General features: G+C 41.0%; 1 protein-coding gene across 1 annotated transcript in view; it reads right to left on the reverse strand.

Moving 5' to 3' along the window:
- Positions 1-23,833, reverse strand: part of GLDN (gliomedin) — a 58,817-nt gene that overhangs the window by 22,746 nt on the left and 12,238 nt on the right. Inside the window, exon 2 of the mRNA XM_058737738.1 lies at positions 3,830-3,881. Coding sequence (XP_058593721.1) covers positions 3,830-3,881 — 52 coding nt within the window. The remainder of the gene's footprint in view (positions 1-3,829; positions 3,882-23,833) is intronic.

The following is a 23,833-nucleotide window of genomic DNA, read 5'->3' on the forward strand; positions in this document are numbered from 1 at the left end:
CATTTCCCAAAGTCTTGCCAATTGAGGAAAACAAAGAAGCCCTCAAATAAAAAATCCAGATAGGAATATTTCAGAAAATGAGGTCTGGCTCTGCTGCTTTAGAAAGAGCTAGTAAAAGAAACAGCTTCATAAGCCTGATACAGTCAGGCCTGGTGCCTGTGAGGTCTGTGGTCCTGATTCTTTCCCTCTCTTGTTCCCATCAGGGACTTCCCAGGGCTTGGGATTCATGCCAGCCACAGCTTCAGGGCCAGACAGGAGCTCTGGCCAGAGGGAGTGTGACTCCCCTTTTCCTTGGGAGCTAGGAATACTTGGCTATCCTTTAGCAATGGCCTGAGAGGGCCTAAGCTCTCACATGTGGAGCTGGGATCTACCAACTATAATAGACAATAAGCTAGTTGCTCAGTGAGGCCAGCTGAGTGAGAACCTGACCAGCTACACTAGCTGTTTCTGAGAACAGCCTGTCGATCAGTTTACCAAATGTTGCACTGGCCACAGCTTTGAGGCCTCAGTACCCTCCCTATGTGTACAGCCTCTGCAGCTGCCCCTGCCACCGATTATTGGGCCAGTCCCAGGATACTTAACTTGGAAAGGCATCTTTCTTCACGTGTTCCCACTAAACAGCAGCTTGGTCTAGTCCCATTTATTTGGTGCATTTCAACTTTGAACTATGGCATGGCAACCTTAAAAAATTAGAGTAGGGATGGAAAATGGGTTTGATTTCAAGTGCTAATTCTAATCAATTAGTACAGCTCTCTGGAACACCAGGAAAGAATTACATGAGGCCATGCTCAGTGGCGACTGTGATCCATTATTAATGTCTGCCTGGGTGCAGGATTAGTAGTGACTAGTGCTATCACTGGGTTTGGAGTCACTTGGCTATAAGGAGAACAGGCACTGTGGATGTGAAGCACCTCAGCCCTAATAAGCAGTTCAGTAATGTGATAGTTCAGAGATTTTCCAGCAAGCCCATATGCAGAGTCCACTGGAAGTGAAGAATAACCCAAGAATCTGCCTTCTTCAGGACACCTGCTATTCCAGCAGATATGCTTCTGAGGTCCTAAGGAACTCTGGGCTTATGGTCAGGATGCACCAAGAAAAGCATGCTATTTACTCAAAAAGCACAAACTTGGCACTAGTAAAAATGCCTAGCTACTTTACCTAGTGAATTGCCCTCACTTTGCCTGAGAGGTTACAGATGGTACACATCTGTCCTTGTCCCCATAGCAACGGCAGCTGCATCCAGAAAAAGGAGCAGGGATGGGGTTTCACAGTCACAACTGGAATAGCCTCAAGTCATAGCTCCTGCTTTTTCAAAGATGAGTCCAGTGTAAAGCTAGACCTTGTTCTCAGGCCTCAGGCCCCAAGCCTGGAGTCTGCTCTGGGAGCCCCTCCTGCCAGCATCTTCTTGGGGCTCTGGACCAAGGCTCTCTGCCCTTCCCCCTGTAGTTGCCAATTCGGTTCTGGGTCCTGTCACCTTCCTGCCTCGAGTCCAGAAAGCTTGGTCTCTCCCAAGGTACCACCTCACTCTGCAACTTGTACTTTTCACACCTAAGTTTTAATTGAAGAGCTTTCTATGTAAAGGGGGACCCAATTTCCAGCTGGCATGATAGGAGAAGGTGCTGGCTTCTGAAAAGATTTTGAGGTACCGAAGAATAACCTCCTCCACCCATTTCCAGCACATATTTGATCCCCTCCCCCAGTCTTCTCTAAGTGGTCTCAACAGCTCCACCTGCATTCACTGAACAGCCTGGCTCTCCTTCTATCACGTCTATAATAAATAACAAAAAGGAAGAGGCTTTTCCTGTACCTCTCAACAGGGCTTTTGTGCCTGTAATTCCATCCATCTGAGCATTTTTCTAGCGCTCATTACTGTCACACGGGGGAACTCTGAAAAGGACTTCCAAAGATGGGAGAAAGGTGCTTAAGACACAAGAGTTTCAGAATGAAGGACCAAGCTGTTCTGAAGATATTTAATTTTCTGTGAGGGCTGAAATGTGACTTGAGTAATTCAATTAGCATTTCCCAAGAAGCCACAGGATTACAGCTTTTCTCTTTAACATCAAACTAAGCAAACAAGAGTCAGATTTGAATGCAGGGTAAGTGTCTTTCTTACCAGCCCACCAACCCTGATTTAGTCATTTACAGAAATGATAGGTTTAGTCATTCAACAAACTCCCATTGCGCTCCTAATGCATGGTAGGTACCAAGCAGTTCTGGGGAGAATACTACAGTACTGGACAAGGTTTCTTAGAACTGGATGCACACTGCAGGGGTTCTTTTTTTTTTTTTTAAAGTTTATTTATTTATTTAGAAAGAGAGAGAGTGCACAGGATAGCGACAGGGGTGGGGGGAGGGGTAGGTGGGCTCAATCTCACAAACTGTGGGATCATGACCTGAGCTGAAATCAAGAGTCAGATGCTTAACCCACTTAGCCACCCAGGCACAAGGAAACTGCAGGGTTTCTTAACCTCCAGCAGTGCTGCCTGGTCAACAGGGACCTCCCCAGAGCCTGAGGCCATAGGCAAAGGCTCAACAAAAGCTTCACGTGGCCTCAAAGTCTTGTGGTTATGTTTCAAAGTTCATGACCATAAAATACTCTTAAATACAGAGAACAAACTGAGGGTTGCTGGAGGGGAGTGACAGGCATTAAAGGGGTGATGGGCATTAAGGAGGACGTCATATGTAAGAGATATGACATGGGTGTCATATGTAAGAGATAAATCACTGGGTTCTACTCCTGAAGCCAAGACTACACGGTATGTCAACTAACTTGAATTAAAAAAAAAAGAAAAAATGTATATGGCTCACGAGAGCTCTGCATTTACTTCATATTAGATTTTTAATGCAAAAATAATCTCCCCATTTCCTCAGAATGGAGGAGAGGTAGTCAATGCTGTGTCTGAAATCAGGCTCTGTAGGCCCATTCTTGGGCCTGGACAGAGCCTCCCTCTGCCTGGGGTGCAACACATTGGGTGAATGTTCTGGGGTCTGTGTTCTTCCTTTTCCCAAGCTTCTAAACACAGAAGGCAGGCACCCCTCCCCTCAGGCAAGAGGCAGGACTCTGTTAGACTCAGGTGTACACGAACATATCCATAGCACTCTCCTCCTCCCCTGCCCAACCCATCAGCCACTCTGTGTCCCTTGGCTTGATGTGCCTCAGGGTTGATTTCCCTCCCTCCTGTTTCTTTGTCCTTGATTCATCAAGTGGAGGGGAGCTGTGCATGATATAACTTCCCATCTCACGTAGCACACAGTAGGCCCCACACACAGAGCACTCTTCATCAAAAGTGTTCTGATTTATCAGTAGTTTGCTTCTAGAACCATACATTTATACCATACATATGGTATTATGTATGTATTATGTATTATGTATGTATATGTATTATGTATGTATTATGTATTATGTATGTATATGTATTATGTATGTATTATGTATTATGTATGGTATTATGTATGTATTATGCCATACATATGATGTAAGGAAAGAATTACTTCTGCTAAGGTCTCTTTCCTTCCTTTCTTTTCTCTTTTAAAAATTAATGTGAATAAGGAAAACATCTATGGCCCCAGTTCAAGGTACCACACGTTTCTAATTACCCAAGACCCAGTTATTTTCCATGGCTATATTTCTATGGCAGTACTAAAAAATGTTCTTTTTCATAATTATATTACAATTGATTTTCAGTTCATTAAAAACATCTGGTAAAAGTAAACCAACATGTGTTTTTATCACCCGCAGTTTTCCCAGGTGTTCATTCTGCTCTGGCCCTTTGGCTACCACACGTGTTTGTGGTGTGAGCCACTCCTGCTCAGTTCGAGGCTGGCCTACCTGTCAGGCAGATGCCCTTGGTGCTGTTACATAGATCCACCATCACTCGGATCTGCAAAGAGAGAGGATGATTAATAGCAGCACAGAAGACAGTGGACCCCAAACTTGCCCTTTATCCAGGCAAGAAGCAAGCAATGAGAAAGATTCACAAAGTAACCTCAGGAGGATATTCAAAAGTCTGAGGAAAAGTTAATGTAGAACTGAAAAGGAAACTCTTAAATGATCTCAAGATATGTGATGACAGAAGCTCATCTGTCAATATTGTCAACTGATCTCTTTGACTTCTATCCTCTGAGAAGACAAAGGATGGCGAAGGAATTGCTCAATCCAATTTTCAAGGTTGTATTGAGCCAGCCCTCCAGCATCTGAAGGGCCCAATCTGTGTGTGGGTTGAGTAAAGAGGGCAGGCTTTGTGGTTGGGAGTGTGCACTTACTAGCTGGGTGAGCACAGACATGGTACTTAACCTCTGGACACTTGGGTTTTCTCTGGAAATGTAACTACTCTGAGCACTTGTCTTGAGTTCTGCCCCTGGCACATGGATGCTGCCCAGATGATAGTAATTTTCATGTCACATGGATACTGTCCACTCGTCACTGGATGGCCCATCTGTGATAGGTGGTCACTGCAGCGTGGTATTAGCCTGGTATCTGATTTCCCCACACCAGCTTTGCGGTCCCTTCCCCAATCGACTCTCCATGCTGTGCCCAGTGAGTGTCACAAAAAAACAAATCTGACTGGGTCAGCCCTGATTCACATACTGTTGTGATTCTTTGCTGCTCTAAAGATAGAAAAAAGCTCCCCCTTCTCTGAATTCATCTCATACCACTCCCCTTTCCCTGTCTGTCTCCCAGCTATACTTTGCCTCAGTTTGCTCATCTATAACATGGAGATAGAAATAGTGCTTATTTCTTAGGACTGTTGTGAAGAGTAAGTGAAATCATTATATGTGAAGTTCTTGGAGCAATGCCTAGCATGTAGGAAGCACACACAAACATGTTTTCCATTTGGTGGAGGCAGCATAGACTATAGATAGGAGCAAGGATTCTGAAGTCACCCTGCCTATATTTGAATCATGGCTTTGCCACTCACAAGCATTGTGATCTTGAGGAAGTTATTTAACCTCTCCGTGCTTCAGTGTTCTTATCTGTAAATGGAGCTAATAGCACCTACCTTATAGCATGGTTATATGGATTAAATAAGCAAATACATGCAACACATTTAGAACAGGGCCTGACACATGGTAATCACACTCTACTTATGCTACTGTTTTAATGGTTCCTTAAATATGCCAAGAATGACATAGTTTATTAATTTACCATCCAATTGTTTTCAATTTACAGACTCAGTAATTTTTAGACCCAAATTAATGTGACATTTCAAAACCGTGGAGAGAAAACTTATTACTTAAGAAGTGAATTTGAGACAGCTGGATAGACATCTGGGATAGATATATGGGGGATAAACAAAAAGTTTAATCCTTACTTCACTCATTACACTAAATAAGTTCATTAAACGATATTGATAAAACATTTAGAAGTGAAAAACAAATTCATAAAAGTACTGGAAGAAAACTTGGGAGAAAAATTTATAATGGCATTGGAGTAGGAAAGATTTTTCCAAGAAAGAAATGACCCCCATACTATATATATAGGAAGGATATATAAATTGGACTGTCTAGTAATTTAAAATTTCTGCAAGAGGTAAAATACTACAAGTGATAACAAATGAGAAACATAGACCTTGAACAATAATTACGAAGGGCTAGTATATAAAGAGCTGTTACAAAGCAATACAGAACAAGAAACTAAAAGGAAAATGGGCAATGGACCCAAACAGGAAGTTCAGAGAAAAAAACCAACAGTGCGCATTTTCATTTATAGTTAAAGAAATAAATTCAAACGATGAAATGCTATTTTCCACCTCTTAAATTTGTTAATAAAAAGACTAGCAGAGCACATTATCATGGGAGTGTCAGGAAAGCAGAACTCCCTTTTTTCCCCAAAATTTTATTTAAATTCTAGTTTGTTAACATACATTGCAATATTGGCTTCAGGAATAGAATTCAGTGATTCATCACTTACATACAACACCTAATGCTCATCACAACAAGTGACCTCCTTACTACACATCACCCATGTAGCCCATCACTCACCCACCTCCTTCCATCAACCCTCAGTTTGTTCTCTATCACTGAGTCTCGGTTTGTTTCCATCTCTTCTCTTTTTGCCCTCCTTCCCATACGTTCATCTGTTTTGTTTCTTAAATTCCACATATGAGTGAAATCATATGGTATTTGTCTTCCTCTGACTGACTTATTTTGCTTAGCATAATACATTCTAGTTCTGTCCACATCATTGTAAGTGGAAATATTTCATCCTTTTTGATGGCTGAGTATATATACACATACACCACATCTTCTTTATCCATTCATCAGTCGATGGACATTTGGGCTCTTTCTATAGTTTGGCTATTGTTGATATGCATGAAAGCAGCACTCTCTTACTCTGTTGATCAAGTGTAAAGGCATGGTATCTCTTTGGAGGGCATTTTGACAGTAACTACTAAAATTTAAATGGGTCTACCTTCTGCACTTTGGGATTTATTCTTCAGATATATACACACAAGGAGATAGAAGTACAAATATGGTTGCTGCAGAAATGTGAGCAAGAACAAAAACAACCCAAATATTTATCAGAGGGGTCTGGTTAAATAAAGTGTAGCATACCCACAAAATGAAATACTGTGAAAAAGAATGAATTTAAATCTGTAAGAATGATATTGAAACATCTCCAAGATAAATGAAAAAATGCAAAGTATAGAGCAGCATGTGTAACATACTTTAATTTATGTAAAAAATTTTTGTGCATGCAAATGTTTCCATATGCTTCTCTCTTGCTGCTTTCAAGACTCTCTGTTTTTGGCTTTCTTGAATATTTATGGAAAGAAACCTAAAAAGCCTCAAGTGAAGATGAATGGAGGGCTAGGGCAGGAGGAAGCTGTACTAAGCATGATACGCCCTTTTGCTTCACTGGAAATTTTCACTGATTATGCTTTCAATTAAACTCTTGTTAAAAAGAACTATTTTTAAAGATTTTTATTTTTAAGTAATCTTTACACCCAATGTGGGGCTTGAACCTACAACCCCAAGATCAAGAGTTGCATGTTCTACTGACTGAGCCAGCCAGATGTGTCTAGAAAAACATGTTTTGATTGGAGGGGAAAAACTGTTTTGACTTCTACCTAGGTTTATTCCATTTGCTAGGAGATCCAGACTAAAACTCATGCTGTATTTACTTCTTGTCAAGTATGTCAACAGGTATCTACTGACAGCTTTAGAAATTTATTGTGAAATGTACATATCACAAATACACCAATGTGTACAATTTCAAGATGAATAATAAAACAAACATATATATCTGACCCCCCAGGTAAAGAATTGGAGGTGCTTCTCCCCATAATGCTCCAGCCCCACCAACTCTCTGACACAAGGTATATTGTGCAATATGCCTCTCCCTCTTATACAAGTAAGAACATAGAAGCTTAGAGAGGTGACATCATTTACTCAAGGTTCCATCACTTGTAGTGGAAGAGCTGGACTCAACTCCAGCCTTCCTGTTTCCAGGTCTGCTGTGCTTTCTATTATGGCTCTGATGACTATCTCAACCCAACCAGACAGAAGAAATTTTGACTTACCATTTTAGTCATTTTCATAAATGAATGTAATCAGCTGCACTATGGACAAAATTTATTATCTTAAAAAATGTATAATTGCCCATTGAGAGAACAAAATGTTTCATTTGTTGCCTGGGGGATCACGGCTGAAGGAGTCATTTGAAACAACAGAAGCATCAATAGGGAAAATTAGCCTTTATCTTTCATATACTCACTGTCAGTCAAAGACAGTGAAGAAAGAGTTTTCATTTCCTGACCTTTTGGCTCCATTTATATGCTAAATGTCAATTTAGATATTTACCAGTAAATTGTGTTAATCTTCACACAAGAATATTCTTTTAACAGACTTGGGCTATTTAAGATTGTATCATGGTGAAACATATGGTATGAAAAGGTATGGCCATAAGAAAGTCAAAAACATTTTTTCCTGATGATAATGATTAAGAATTTGGAACAAAATAAGAGAATTCAAAATTGGTTGTCACATAATCTAGATTGTCAAATTAAGGAATCACATTTGGCATAGAGAGCTTTCTAAATCTTAATTTAGGACTTGACAATGGCAAAGCTGGAAGAGGCCTTACAGCTCATTGTCCTGAGGGGTGTCAGGCACAATCCATCTATGAGGTGGCCCTGCTCCCTCCCCAAGTCCATCTTCTACCAATTTCCCCCTGTCACTCTGCTCCAGTCACATTGGCCATCATCACTCGTCTTGTCTGTGCCTCTAGGCTGTGCTCACATCTTCACTGAAACCTCAGCTCAAATGTCACCCCTTCAGGAACACTTTCTCTGACTCCCCAGCTGAAAATAGCCCCAGTGGCCACTCTCCATCACCTCACCTGGCTCTTTGTCTCTGTAATGCTCATTGTTATCTAATATTATCTTACCTATATCTGCATTTATTTACTACTTGCTCCTGAGTGGAAGCATTTTGAGAGAATTTGCTGTTTTGTTTCTATCCCCTATGCACAAAACAGTGTCTGTTCCCAGACCTAGAACTTCTCCTCTGGGGAGATAGAGTTCAAGAAGGAAAGTATGTCTGTGGTCTCCAAGGGAGAGCTTACCTTGACAGAAGGTGACAATAAATTGTTAACCTGGGTTTATGATGTGAGAATCTGATGGTGTTAGGAAGAGGGTGGGTGAGGTGCAGAAACAGATCCACAGCAGTGGTGGGAAGTTCCTCCCAACCCACAGATGCCATTTGGGGGACACACTGTATGGGAAAAAATGGCTGTCACCCTGAGTCACAAAGAATGGTACCTCTGAGAGCTCAGGCTTAGTGCACCCTTGGTCAACAGGTCACCGAGGTGGAATCATCTCCCCAGAAGAAACACCATGGCTCGTCAGGTCATCTCCCCAGTGAGAAGATCAATACAGTAATGGACAGGGACATATCACATTGTATGGGGACTTATTCTTAGCGGTGACAACATGTGGTACTGATGAGAGAAAAGACAGTCAAAATGGATCCTACTACTGGCTTAACTAGACCTTCCAGTTTTCTCTCTGGACACAGAACTGGTGTTGCTGGATTAAAAGATCTCATGGGATCTTGAACAATCTATAGGCAAAGAAGAGGCCCCAGGAGAAAAATAATGAATTTCCTGCTAACTTGGCATCAGACAGCAAATGCTGGCTTTAAATTCAACTGAAAAGAGATGGGACATAATTTGGCAGTATCCATTAGAAAGAAAATGCTGTGAATTGGGAATCTCACTTGTAGGAAGAGTATACAAGTGTTAAAAAAACAAAACTCTACCAAGTAAATTTGAAGATCTGATTGGCTTTATTAAACAATTCATGAATTGGGCAGCATCTCTTCAAGCAAGTAGAGGGAAGCTTTGCTAAACAAACAAACAAATAAACAAACAAACAAAGGATTTTAAAGGCAGAGGAAGGGCATTAGAAAAAAGAAGAAAGGAATTTATCAGCACAGAATGCATTGTGTAGGCAAGGTTGCCCTCCTAAGGGGAGCAGAAGGGGTCTATCAGTAAATGTCCTAGTACTGATCAGGGAATTCCATGTTGACTGGCTAAAGGTTACATTTTTGGGGTGGGGGGGGTGGAGTTCTGGGGTGGGAGGTGAAACTGCTGTTAGGTTAGGTATTAACCTTGGTTTGCTGACTTGGCCTAAGTGATGCTATTTGGGGGCCTGCAGTTGTCTTTTTAACAAATCCCCCCCCTTTGCTTGGACTCTCAGCTCAACTGAGAGATGTGATCAAAAGTTAAGGCATTAGCATCACTCTCAGCTACTGCTCTGAAATTCTTGCAGTTTCTGTTGTTCCTTTCTATGGTCCCCATAGGTCATGATGTTTTGGCTTTATCTCTGTCACATTCACAGGTGATAGCTTAAGGCTTACATTCTTTAACTTGGTCAAACTTTTGGCTCCTTTTTTGACAATCCAGTCTTAAGGAGATCATTTACTTGATGGCTAGTGGCTGTGAACATACATTTAGAGTTTTTGAAAGAATACCAGGGAGATTATTATGATTACTAGAAGCAGGATAATTCCTAATTTTTGGAGTGCATTTTGAAGCCATGGTCCCCAATACCCAAACCAATCAGAATCAAATAAAAGAAAAAAAAAAGACCCCACTGAAGGAGTACCCTAGTAAGCTAAGTTGTTTCAGAATGGGCTGAGGCCCCAAGAGGGACCTTGGGCCAAGTCCTTGGGTCCCTCATCATGAGGTTTCTTAGTTTTGCTCAAGAAAGAATTCAACAGCAAGCCATTTGGAAGAGGAGACAAAGATTTATTAAGTAGAGAAGTAAGAAAGGAACTACGTCACAAAGTAGCAGTCTCTCCTCCCAGAGGGGGAAGAGGATCCTCCTTTTCCTGTAATGAAGAACTTTGTAAGTTTTTAAAATTAACTAACCGTATAGGGAGGGGCTTACTCTTTAACTTTGGGCTTATCATTTACATGGGGAAGTTAGTTTTTCCATTGTCCTAGGGTTGTGAAATTACCTACAGGGAGCAATTTTAAGAATGTCTAGACTTTGTGGCTTTTACTGCTGGAGGGAGGAGGGTCTTGTGGTCTTCCATGAATCAGATCTTGTGACTTTTTTTTAAGACTTGCTGTCTTTTAAGTTAACGTTCAGCCTAAAACCAAAATGGCTTTACTTTAGTCAACTTGTCGCCTGCATCTCCCTTTCCTCCTGCCTCAAATGTACAGCACATGGTATTGGCCATAGCACAGACACCTCCCTGCTCAGCTAAAAGAGAGCCAAGGGATATCCCATTATCAAAAACAACTTTGGCCAGAGAATCTAAGGATCTTTGCTGGGCAGTATTGCTTTAGCAGCAGATTCTGCAATAATTTCTAGAATTCAGAAGTTAGCCTTTACATTTATCCCTAACCAAGGGAGTAGGGCAGTCAGAAGATCTCCTAGCCTATTCTAAATTCCAGAGGTTGCCCCCCTTAACAACAGCCTTGGAAATGAAGATGAGGCCATTATCTTTCAGGCCAATACCAGAATAAAGGAAGGGAAAATAAGGAGAAAGGGTTTCATGTTTAGTTAAAGTAAGAAGTCTTGATCTGTTCTCTTGGGTAGAAGCAGTCTATCTGGATTTCAGATACTTCTCTTCCTTGTCAATTTGATTTAAAAGTCTCAAGATTCTGTACAAGTGAAGCCTTCGTGAGCTGTGTGGTGTGTGCCCATGATGTGTATTGCTTCTAGTTTTGTAGCAGTGTCAGTGGTCAGGAGCGCTAGGTGAGATCCCCTTTCCAGTGGGGCTTGAGGGCTGTCTTTTTCTGATGATGTTTTCAGAACACCCAATCACCAAGCTCTAACTTGCGGCCAGTTTAGATTCTCTGAACTGGATGTCAGAAGAATTTTTTTTTTAAGTTTATTTATTTATTTTGAGAGAGAGGAAAACAGCACAAGTTGGGGAGGGGCAGAGAGAGAGGGAGAGAGAGAATCCTAAGCAGGCTCTACACGGAGAGCGTGGCTCAATCCTAGGAACTGGACGGTGAGATCAAGACCTAAGCCAAAACCAAGAGTCAGACATTTAACCAACTGAGCCACCCAGGCACCCCTGGGAAGGCTTCTTGAGTTTAGACAGTAGACTTACAGTAGCTGGTCATACTAGCATGGGATGACAGGGGAAAGCAGAAGGTTTGTTACTGATCAAATTTTAAGAAGTCTGTAAAGTTTTTGCTAAGGCTCATATGATTTTTCCAGTGAAGTGGGTGCCTCAATCACTGGAGATCACGGAAGGTATAACCCAAGTGGGAAATGTACTTTTTAACTGTTTCTTCGCTATAGTGAGGGCATCAGTCTTGCAACAGGGGAAAGCTTTAGCTCCTCTGGAAAACACACATATAGTCACAAGAACATATTATAACCCATAGTAAGTGGTAGTTGAATGAAGTCCAGCTGCAGGTATTAAAAGGGTTCAGAGGGAGGTCTGAGGTCTCTGGGAATAAAAACAGTTTTTTTTCAGGATTATGGACCTGACAAGTCAGAGAGGGCTAGACTGTGCAATTTGATATAAGTCTCCCTATCAATGTCTATTCATAATTTGAGTCATCTTAAATGCACTTGGTGGGGGAAGGAATGAAAAAAAAATTTTAATTTTTTTAAGTTGCTGAGAGGAACCAAGCCATCTGGGGTTTCCCATAGCCCCAACTGTTCATTTCATTTACAGCCATTGCTTACCCATCTTAGTTTCTCTGATTTAGGAGCAGACTGTTGCCATATTATAAGGACATCAAGATGGCAAAAGTCTGGCAATGAGGGGACATTTTTGCCGAAGCAGAAGAGACTTTATCCACATGTACTATGATCTTTATAGCCTGTTGCCAGTGCCTTTGCATGAAAGCCACCCTGATCATATATTAACATTTCTTTCTAAAGATCTCCTTCCCCACAAACTCTCTACAAGTTTATTTTTTACATTTAGATTTTGTCTTACAGTTTTTCTCTTTAAATAATCAGCCCTGCTTTAGGAAATTCCTTTCCCTCAACAAAAAAATGTATTTTTTGTTACATAAAGGTGCCCCTTTATGGTGCAGTTTTTCAATAAAGCACCAAACGTGTTTACTAACAGACCCAAACTTATCTTTAGTTTCTCTGTAATAAAACAAAAGTAGATAAACCTATGTTCAGTATTTAATGTTTCATTGTTTTATCTTATTTGGAAATGATCTAGATATTCAATGGATTTAACTTAACTCATTACTTAGTTTCAGGTTACCAAAGCCTTCAGGTTACCAAAAAGATTTGGGGAAACTATTTTTAAGCACACACACCATAAAATATAATTGTTGTAAAAAAAATATGTATCTATGGGGCACCTGGGTGGCTCAGTCGGTTAAGTATCCAACTTCAGCTCAGTTCATGATCTCATGGTTCATGGGTTTGAGCCCCATGTCAGGCTCTCCAGCTCAGAGCCTGGAGCCTGCCTCAGATTCTATGTCTCCTTCTCTCTGTAACCCTCCCCCACTCATGCTCTGTCTCTCTTTCTCTCAAAAAGAAATAAACATTAAAATTTTTCTTTAATTTAAAAAATTAAAAAATATGTATCTATAAACTCTTATTTCACTTACATCTAAATTATTTGCTCCCAATAATTACATTTAGATTACCTACGAAAACTTTAGGAGACATCAAAGTCAGCCACTCTCCTACTAAGCTATTGTTTTTTTTGTTGACAGATCCTGCAAGAGATAATATGAACTTAACTTGTCCAGTGAAGTCAGATAGAGTAAAAGTTTTATATTTATATTTAATGTTGATAACTCTATAGACATGTTTGTTTTAATTAAATCATCAACCTTAAGCTAGCTTTTAAAGAGAATATTTTCCCAGATCATGTGAACTTAAAAAACATTTGGGGGAGCCTGGGTGGCTCAGTCAGTTAATCATCTGACTCTTGATTTCTGCGCTCTCAGTGCAGAGCCTGCTTAGGATTCTCTCTCTCTCCCTCTCTCTTTGCCCTTCCACCAGTCATGCTCTCTCTCTCTCTCTCTCTCTCTCTCTCTCTCTCATAATAAATAAACATTAAAAAAATAAATAAAAACATTTTGGTTAGTTTCTATCTTTCTGAGATAACTAAATAGAGCTCTTTTACAAATTAACTTTAGCAATTCCAACTAAAGATAGAAAAATATCCCACATTTACAACATATATATTGGATGCACATGCAGACAGATGTAAAGGGCTTATAGTTATAAATATTTGTGGAGAAGATTTTTCAGATTCATATTTGTCCCTGGAATTAAATAGGCTGTGCTAGAGTTTGTGCATTTAACCATTTGTATTTTAACCATTTGTATTTTAAAAAGGCTTTGCTCGGGGCACCTGGGTGGCTCAGACAGTTAAGCATCTGATTTCAGCTCAGGTCATGATCTCATCATGGTTCATGAGTTTGAGCCTTGAATCAGGCTCACTGCTGTCAGCACAGAGCCTGCTCTGGATCCTCTGTCTCCCTCTCTCTGCCCCTCCCCTGCTCATGTGGAGGGTGGGGGAGAGAGAGTGCTCCCTCACTCTCTCTCTCAAAAATAAGAATAAACATGAAAAAAAATTTTGCTTCTTGAAAATTTCAAAGACCACTGGATTTTAAATCCCTTTTCTGGGATGAGATTAAGTATCCTTCAGTCTCAGGTAATTGTGGACTTTGTTTATATTTCAAAGACACGATAAAATGTATACATCAAGGAACAGAGAAAGAATATAAGTTCTCCAGGAAGGGCTTGGATTTCCTAAAGCCAATAATCTACAAGACAAACAAGAAAAGTTTTGGATTTGGTAAAGGAATAGGTGAATTTTTAATTGCCTCTAGAGCTAACTTTGGTTTTGTAAAAAATATATAACATTTGGATAATGGCTCTCAATTCCTCCGAGTTAAGCTATAACTTAAATGACATCACAGATTGATTCACCTATGCAACTACATTATTCTTAATTGGTTTCTTTCCTTTTGGGGACATAGTTCCAATTTTGAATATCTCTGGCAGTACTGCATAACTCTCCTGGGTATAAGACAAGGGGGTGCAAAGAGTATTGTCTTCCCCAAATCCAGAGCCTCTCTCAAACACAGCCCAAAGAAAGAACCAGCAATCTGCTTGTCCCAGTCAGGAAGAAACCAAAACCCATTTATGTAAAACAAGACAAGCCAGGAGGCAATAAATATCCTTGGGAAAGAAGGAATCAACAAACAATGGTTTTGGATTTGGAAAGGAAGGCACGGCATATTTTATTTTCCTCTCTTGAGGAGGGTACTACAGACAGAGATTCAGAAGAGCTGTTTCTGGTAAGAATTTTCACCTCTCACTGACTTATGCCAATGCTTCTCAGGTTCCCTCTGCAGGCTCTGGTATCTACCAGAGTATCCCCTTGGCTGTTGCTGTTTTTTTTGTTTGTTTGTTTTTAGAAAGAGAGCACTCAAGTAGGGGAGAGGGGCAAAGAGAGAGAGAGAGAGAGAGAGAGAGAGAGAGAGAGAGAGAGAGAGAGAGAGAGAGAATCTTAAGCAGGCTCCATGCTCAGTGCGGAGCCTGATGCAGGGCTTGATGTCACAACACTGGGATCATGATCTGAGCCAAAATCAAGAGTCAGACGCTTAATGGACTAAGCCACCCAGGTGTCTGCCCTTGGCTGTTTAAAGGAATAATGAGCAGTTTGCAAGAAAACTCCTCAGTTTTGTCATCTTTGGAAGGGGTCGATTTGGGGGCCCTCCTTTGAAGGTAGATATGAGGGTGTCTCTAAGGCCATTAATTTGGCAGCCTTTTGTTTACAGTTGCATAGTTTTTTCACGGTGGAAAAACAATTCAGACAGGATTAGTAGAATGAGTACTTAGAGGAAATGGGAGCAGTCAGAGTCTCCATCAATAACTAAGACTTCCACTTGATAATTAAAACTGGTATCCCATTCTGTTTAATTTGGGAGACCTCACTTTCAAGTGTACCTCTTAAATGATCTTATCTAATTGGAACATTCCCTACCATGGCCATTATATTTCTAGGCTGCAATTCCTCTGAGAGCTGGTAGCAGTTTCGTAGGACCCTATCAAGTGGAGTTAACCTACATTTCTGTCTGGCCATGTGTAGTCACAATTGGGGTACAACTCACATTTCTGTTTGGCCTTATTTTGGGGTCTGCCACCTGATGGTGACCAAACCAAGTTCTTTAGGACATAAAATAAGCTTGCATACTTTTATGACTTCCAGGACCAAATTGTAAGATACAAAATAAGCAACTATGCTAGAAGGTAGAATACTTAACTCTTTAGAATTTAAGGATCCCATTACTAAGTCTTTATTTACACAAAACAGGACAAAACAAACATGAGCACCTGAATGCAGCAGCAGGAACCAAAACATTTCTCCATCGATTGGCCAAGAGAAGACCGTGTATGCCACCAGCAATTCCCATTGTGGACTAAACCAGCAAACTCCAGTAAATGGGGACTGTGGACTGGACCAGAACTGGGAAGGGACTCCAAATTGGCACTGTGGACTGAACCAAGACCTAAGGACTGGTGATCTGTTAGATCTGTTAGATCTACCCTGACCGGATAACCCTAGACTATAAAGCCAATAGATCAGGAGCTCTAACGCAAAAAAAAGCAGAGCTCAAACCAGGAGGGACTCACCAGCGGCCCTCAGAAATGGCAAGAAAGAAAGTGAACTCAAAGGGCTTGCAGGGTACCAGGACTGTGTTTCTGGTTGTCCCCAAAATGCCATCAGAAGTCAGCTTTATATCCTACTGCTGCCACCAAATCTGTTAAAAAACAAAATTCAACTGAGTAAATTTGAAGATCTAATTGGCTTTAGTAAATGATTCATGAATCAGGAGCATCCCATCTAGCAAGCAGAGGGGAGCTCATTTGAGCTAAACAAAAGAAATAAATTCAGAGAGAGGGCATTTAAAAAAAGAAGAATTTATTAGCATGGAATGCAATGTGTAGGCAAGGTTGCCCTCCTAAGGGGAGCAGAAGGGGTCTATCAGTAAATTTCCTAGTATTGGCCAAGAAATTCCATGTTGACTGGCTAAAGGTTACATTCCTTGGAGGGGGTGGTGGGTTGAAAGTGCTGTTAGGTTAAGTGTTCAGTCTCGGTTTGCTGACGTGGCCTAAGTGATGCCATTTTGGGGCCTGCAGTTTTCTTTTTAACAGAAGGGTATCCTGGACAAGAATGTTCATGGCAACATTGTGATGGCAAAAGCATTGGAACAATCTAAATGTTCATCAGTAAGGCAGTTGTTAAACAGATGAAAACAAATGAGGTAAAATGATATACACTCATCTGATAGAGGGCCTTAGCGTACTGCTAAGCAAGGTGCATTTGCAGCCACAACAGACAATACAACTTTCTGGTTAAAAAGGGATATTTAGGGGTACCTGGATGGCTCAGCTGGTTAAGCATTTGACTTTGGCTCAGGTCAGGATCTCATGGTTTGTAAGAGTTCAAGCCCCACACCAGGCTTACTGCCATCAGCGTGGAGCCTGCTTCAGATCGTCTGTTCCCCTTCTCTCTCTGCTTCTTCCCTGCTCATGCTTTCTCCCTCTCTCAAAGTAAATAAATAAACATTTTTTTAAAAAGGATATCTTAGACATGTCTGGATAAGCACAAAAAAAAGTTGGGAGTGTCATGAGATTCTTTTTTCCCCTGGTGACTGAGATCAAGGCAATAAGAAAGATTTTCACTTCATAGTATATACAGTTTTAAAAGATATTTCTTTAAAAGATTGTCACTTTGTTAGGTTTTTAGTAATTTAGAGGGAGAGATGTGAGCATGCAAACATTATGTGAACTCAAAAGATGGATCTAATGGCCCAGCTTTCCCTGGAACCCAAATATCATGCCTTCACAATTACTCCCATCACTTGGAATAACTCAGACAGACCCCTGTTGCTTCTAGACAAATGACCATAGAATGAACTAGAACAGTTGTCTAGTCCAGTGATTTTCAGAGTGTTCATTAGTCATAAGATTTTTCTTTTTCCCACATAAATTGCCAAACCCCAAAATATAAAACAAACAAAAATGGAGCTACTCTGGGTGAACTAGGGTGATGTTGGCCTTATTTATCTGTAAAATGAGAGGTTTGGACTAGACATGATTTTAAACTCTGCTCCAACCAGAGGATGGGGGAGAGGAGGTAGGGAGGGACACCCAGAGACCTAGAGTCAGCGGGAAGAGAGGGAAGAGAAAGCTGAGGACCAGAGAGAACAAGTGGAGTATCTGGCCCAGTTTCACTCAGCTGGCTTCCAGAGCTGAGTGCTATTTTCTCCCACAACTACCTTTTCATACTGCTGAGCCTTTGCAAAAGGAACTGTCTCAATTCCACTCAAAATGCAAATTTTTGCTTTTGTTTAGTTTTAATATGAATAGGGCATTAGATTTTCACTAGTTGAAGATACATCAATCTTAAGAAATCTTTTCTGTGCAAAAGTGAAAGGTTTAATGAAAAGTATGTCTTGTCAGCACAAGGATTGCTAAATGCAGCAAGTCCCCACTGTTCATCTGAACACAAAACTGTGTGGTGGTTGCCTGGCTACCCTCTTGACCTACCTTCCTCACACCTTCTACTCTCAGGACTGATTCATGAAAAAGAGAGCAAACCTGCCCATCCACACCAGTTTGTTCTGGTTTGAGCACTGCTTAAACAATGTGTGCTGCTGAGGCTTCTCTGTAGCTCCCCCAGTACAGGCTCTAGTTTGCTAGCTAAAACACTGTTTAAATTCCAAGTTACCTTTCAGATCTGACCTATTCTGTAACTTAAATTCCATTTTTCTTAGACAAATGAATACTCGTTATGACTCTCTGCAATTATGCAAATTGCTGTTATTATGCACATACAAATGATCCTTCAGAAACAGCTCCTGAGAGCTGATAATCAGCCTACCATTGACTGTAGAGATAGGGCTGTAAATGTAGTGGTCCAGCTGCTGGAGAGTTAGACCACAGGTGTTGGAGGAATCCCTCATGCAGGCCAAAGCTGGGGTAAGTCACCCTGGACTCAGCCCTGTGAAAGACGAGAATTCACACTGGGGCCAAGACATGGTATGACAATCTTGCAATTCCCAATGGGAAGATGGACTTTGCCTTTTATGGGGGTGAAATTCTTGAGTATGACCTTGTTCCTGCAGGCCCGCAGGAGGATCAGCCAAAGGTCCAGGCATTTGTCAGCTCAGATGATCACTCAGATGAGTGATCCTGTCAGTTTATCCTGACTGGAATCCTGAGGGTCCAACTAAACCCTGCCCAGGTCTTACCCCAAAGACCTCTGTTCCCACTGACTGTTCCCGGTTTGAGCCCAGCAGCATTACCATATGGGTGGTTGTTGGCACACTTTTTCATGTGTTGCTCTGGCTTCTCAACCAGATGGTTCTTATTGGTAGGGACTGTTTCATCCTTTTTCTGTATGCCCCATTCACTCCTTAGTTCTCTTTCCCAGCATTAGAATGGCATTAGGCACAAAGTAAGTACTCAATAAACACTTCATAATTGGTTACTCAATTAGGAGGAGAATATACTCCTCAAACAATTATATTATTCCTTTCCAACCAGCAGTAACATTGTTTTATGAGAAATGAACATCTAGCATGTGGTTACCTATCTCTCTTTGTGACTGCTTGTTTAAGATAACTTTATTTTGGAAGACATGCCACTAATGCCTAGAAACAGGAGCATGGAGCTGCCAGGATTATCCTAGACATAATCCCTGAGACATCACTATCCCCTTCCTGTCCGGATCAACATCACTACAAAACCAGAAATAATAGATATTCCCCCTGGTATGCAGGGGAATAACCTAGACCTTTAATGCTGTCTTGAGTAGAGGCACCTGCATGAGCTCTGCACCCAGCTGGTTAGGGCTGGGTCAGCTAGGCCAAGATGGGGATGCTGACGTGAAAAGGAGTCTCAAGCATCAATGAAAATCCAATGTCATGGGGAACCATGCCATTCACCAACAACTCTTGCTTTACCAAGTGGATTAGGATGGGTATGGAGGCCAGTCTGCCCTCCAAGGAGCAGTGGTTGGACTACTTCTCCCTCAGGCATTTATTTTGCAGAGCTATAGAACTGCTGGAGACAGTACAGCCTCCTGCCACTTTCCTTCTTACCCTGCCTTAGTCACTGCCCGGATTCTAACAAAATGCTAAACAAATAATTAAAGAGTGTTGGTTCAGAGTCCACCCACAAGCCTTGGCCAGCCCTCTGGCACGCAGTCACAGAAGCAGCTGGGGTTGGGCTCAGGATTCATTGACAGTCCCAGTTGGAAGAGGTGGTTCCAGCAAACATCTTCACCCAGTGTCTCCAGCAAAATTGCTTTCAGCTGGGATCAGGGCCTCAGGACATTTATTAACACTGAGAACATATGAAAATGTGCAGTGCAAGTCCCTGAAGGAGCAATTCCTCCCCCAAGTGTGCTTCAAGGCCTTCTTCAAGGCTCTGACCTCAGGTCAAACAGTGGTGGCAGATATCTGTTGTTTCTTGTTGACTGCACAGGACTTAGTACAAGTGCCCCAGACCCTTGACAAAATAGGACTCATGACAATACTTACCCTAGGAAGCATCTGGGAAGAGTAATAAAGTCATGATAAAAACAACTTTATATGTTTGTATTGGTGTTTTATAAAGATATCATTTCATGATTTGAACATAAATGAGCTGGTTCTGATTTCTGAAAAATCATTAATTCATACTATTTAATAAAAGTATTTGACTAAAGTCTAATTGCTATCTTTAAAATGGAAAACAGAGTAGGATTTATAGAAATAGCCAGACATAAATTGATAAGCTCCCTAACCCATTAAACAGAAGTTGCTATTGGTCATTATGACCCCCTTCTTAAGCCTTTCCCTTCTCCCACCAGGTGCCTCTCAGGCACCAACAAGCCCCAGGTTCTCAGTCTTGTCCTGTGGGCAGTTCAAGCAGCTGCATCTCAGGAATGGCCAGACCTTTTGGTTTTCCTTATGTTGATAGGCTGGGTCAGAGTTTTTGGCAGTAAGGAGCCCTCCTCTCATGAATGGGCTTACCCAACTGCAGAACCAGAAACTTGGGCCACTCTCTCAGAAACACATTCTGCCAGTATCTCCTGTGCTCACATCTTTCTTCCATCAGGTGCAAACGCAGTCAATGTGACATTGAATCTATCTGAGACAATTCTCCCCCCAACCCCAAAATTCAAAAGAAAGAAAGAAAAAGTAGCATTTTAAGTCAAGTTACTAATCTCAAATCCTTGCCCTTACTTTAAGAAGTTGTTTTGTAGTGAATTGCCTATTTTCAAATCCAGCAATCTATTAACTAATTCTGGCCAATTGTTTCTTAAAGGGGAAAGAAAGGTTCCTTTTATCTCTGTATAGTTAAAACACATGCAAATGTGTTGGAACAGCTTTCAAATGAAATTATATGTAACTATGAGTAAATAGAGGTGATGATTTGATCTTAAGATCTTAAGATAGGGAAGAACATTCTAAGCATAAAAGAAAAAGAAGAACCCATAAATGAAAGGCTTTACAGATTTTACTACCTGAAATGAAAAATGTTCAACTCCCAAAAGGTGTGGTGTAAAGAACACAGGCTTTAGAGTCAGATCCAACTCCATCTGATCTGAATTCCATTTTTTTCACTCACCAGCTTTGTGATCTTAAGCACGATGTTTAACCTCTGTAAACCTCAGTGACCTGTCAGCCATGTGGAAGTTACCCAAGGCTGTGTGTTTTCTACTCCTTGATATAAAGAGTGCCTAATTGAGCTATAAGCCCCCCAAATAAGGTAAAATCACAATGTCTAGCATCCAATAGCAAATTACCAGACCTGCAAAGAAGCAGGAAAACACAACCCATAATGAGGAAAAAAATCAATCAAGTGAAACTCACGCAGAAATGATACAAATGAACACATTAGTAGGCAAAGACAATGAAACATTTATTTTAACTGTATTCCAAATGTTCAAGAAACTAAAGCAAGATTGAACATGTTAAATAGAAACATAAAAAATATAAAAAAACACCTAATTCAAACTTTTAGCAATGAAAATTACAATGTCTAGATGGAAAGTACACTGAATGGGACTAAAATCAGATTAGACATTGCTGAAGAAAGATTAGTGAATGTGAAGACACAGCAATAGCAACTAGCCAAAATGGAACACACAGAGACAAAAGACATAAAAAGTGAAGAGATCATCAGTGAGCTGTGGGACAGCTCCAAGTAGCCCAACACATATGTAATTAGAGTCCCTGACTGGCAGGCCTAGAGAAGGGGTCAGAAAAATAGTTGAAGAAATAATAGCAGAAAACTTTCCAAGATTTCAAGAAAACTATAAATCTGTATCTCCAACAAGCTCAACAAAACCCAAGCACAGGAACCATGAAGAAAATGACACTAGGGCATATCATAATAAAACTGCTTAAACATGTATTAAAGGGAAAATCTTAGGGGTAGCCGGGGGTGGGGGGAGACACAATCCATACAGGGGAACAAAGACAAGGATAACAACAGTCTTCTTCTTGGAAACAAAGCAAGTAAGAAGATGGTGGGATAACATCTTTAAATTCTGTATTCACAGTTTCTGTATTCAAAATAATTTTCAACAACAAAGGCAAAGACTTTCAGATATTTTTATGTCAACCCATATCATGCTTGAGCTAAAACAAAGCACCTGCTGTTCAAGTCCCTTCTTGCCTCCACCCAGTACTTGCCTTGTGAAGTCCTGTCCATCCTTCTAGACTTGGCTCAAATGCTGCCTCTTTCTTGACACCTTTTTTGATCGCCCACTGGATTTTCATCTTATTTCTCTCAGAATCCTATTATCCTTTGCTTTGTGTCACAAGTTTTTGAGGATTTGTCTTTTTCTTCCCACTAGCCAATAAATTTGTTGGGGATTCCTTTCCTATTCTTCCTCATCATCCACAGTGTGCACCCACACTGCCCAGAACAGGCAGTTAGCATTTGTTATATTGACTTACATATTACTTAGTTGCTAAAAGATTTCTTTTGAATTTATTTCTAAAATATTTCTGAATGATTAGAAGTACCTATTTATTTATCAGCAAACACTTGATAAGCTGGGCTCTGTGCTTATAAAAGTAAGACAAAATCTTTGGGCACAAAAGGCTCGCAATACAGTTAATTGGTTTAATCTAGTTATTTGTAAAAGAGTTTTTTTTTTTAATGTTTTTATTTATTTTTGAGAGACAGAGCATAAGTGGTGTAGGAGCAGAGTGAGAGGAGGACAGAGAATCTGAAAGAGGCTCCAGGCTCTGAGCTGTCAGCACAGAGCCCGGTATGGGGCTTAAACTCATTAATTGTGAGATCATGACCTGAGCCGAAGTAGGACACTCAACCAACTGAGCCACCCAGGCGCCCCGAGTTGTTATTTTTTTTCCCAACAGTCTGAGTTTAATAAGGAGTGGATAGATTCTTGGTTAGAGCCTGCCAGTGTCCAGGTAATAAATATGATCATACTCAGCACTTCTGCTATTTTCTGGGGACACTTCCAACTGGGACCCCTTCCCAGACTCTGGTATGCATCTCCCTCTTGGACCTCTTCACTTGAACATCTCAAGGAAATCTCAGTGTTAACATGCCCCATACTGAACTCCTGATATTCCTCTTAAACAGTTACAGTTCTGCCATCTCAGTTAAAGGCAATTCCATTGGCTTGGCCACTAACCTTGAAGTCATTTAATATCTATTTTCCTCCTCATACCTATATTCAGATTGTGAGCAAATGCCATCAACTCGACCATCAGATTTATCTAGGTACTGTCCACTTCTTATCATTTCTGCTGCCAGCACCCTGGTCTAAGCCACTATCTTATTTCATCTAGATTATCACAATAGGTATCTAAAAGGCCTTCCTGCTTCCACTGCCAACCCTGCCCCATACAGAATCTAGTGTCATCACAGGGATTCACTGAAAAGGCAGGTCAGATCATGTCACTCCTCTGCCTGAAAACCTCCAAAGACTCCCGATAAACGTCAGTGTCCTTACATCAGCTTGCAAAGCAATATGCGAACTGTTATCTGGCCCCCTCAATTATCTTTCTGACCTCCTTTCTGACCGGCTTCTCCCTCCCACTCACTCCGCTCCAGTTTCCTTTTTTGTGGCCTTTGCACTTGCTGTTCCCTCTGCCTGAATGGCCCTTCCCCAGATATTTACATGGCTCATTTCCCCCGTCTTCAAGTGTTTGCTCAAACATCACCTTCCCAGTGAGGCCTTCCCTACTCACATGACTGGTAATTGAATCTTCCTGTTCCCCCTCTTTAATCCCCACCCCTACTTTATCATTTTCCATAGCACTTATCACCTTCTAATACTGTATGTATTTTGTACTTTGGTTTTTGCCTGCCCTTCCCTTCCAGAACATAAAGTCCAA

The sequence above is a fragment of the Neofelis nebulosa genome, chromosome 7 (assembly GCF_028018385.1).
Source record: "Neofelis nebulosa isolate mNeoNeb1 chromosome 7, mNeoNeb1.pri, whole genome shotgun sequence".
Classification (NCBI taxonomy): domain Eukaryota; kingdom Metazoa; phylum Chordata; class Mammalia; order Carnivora; family Felidae; genus Neofelis; species Neofelis nebulosa.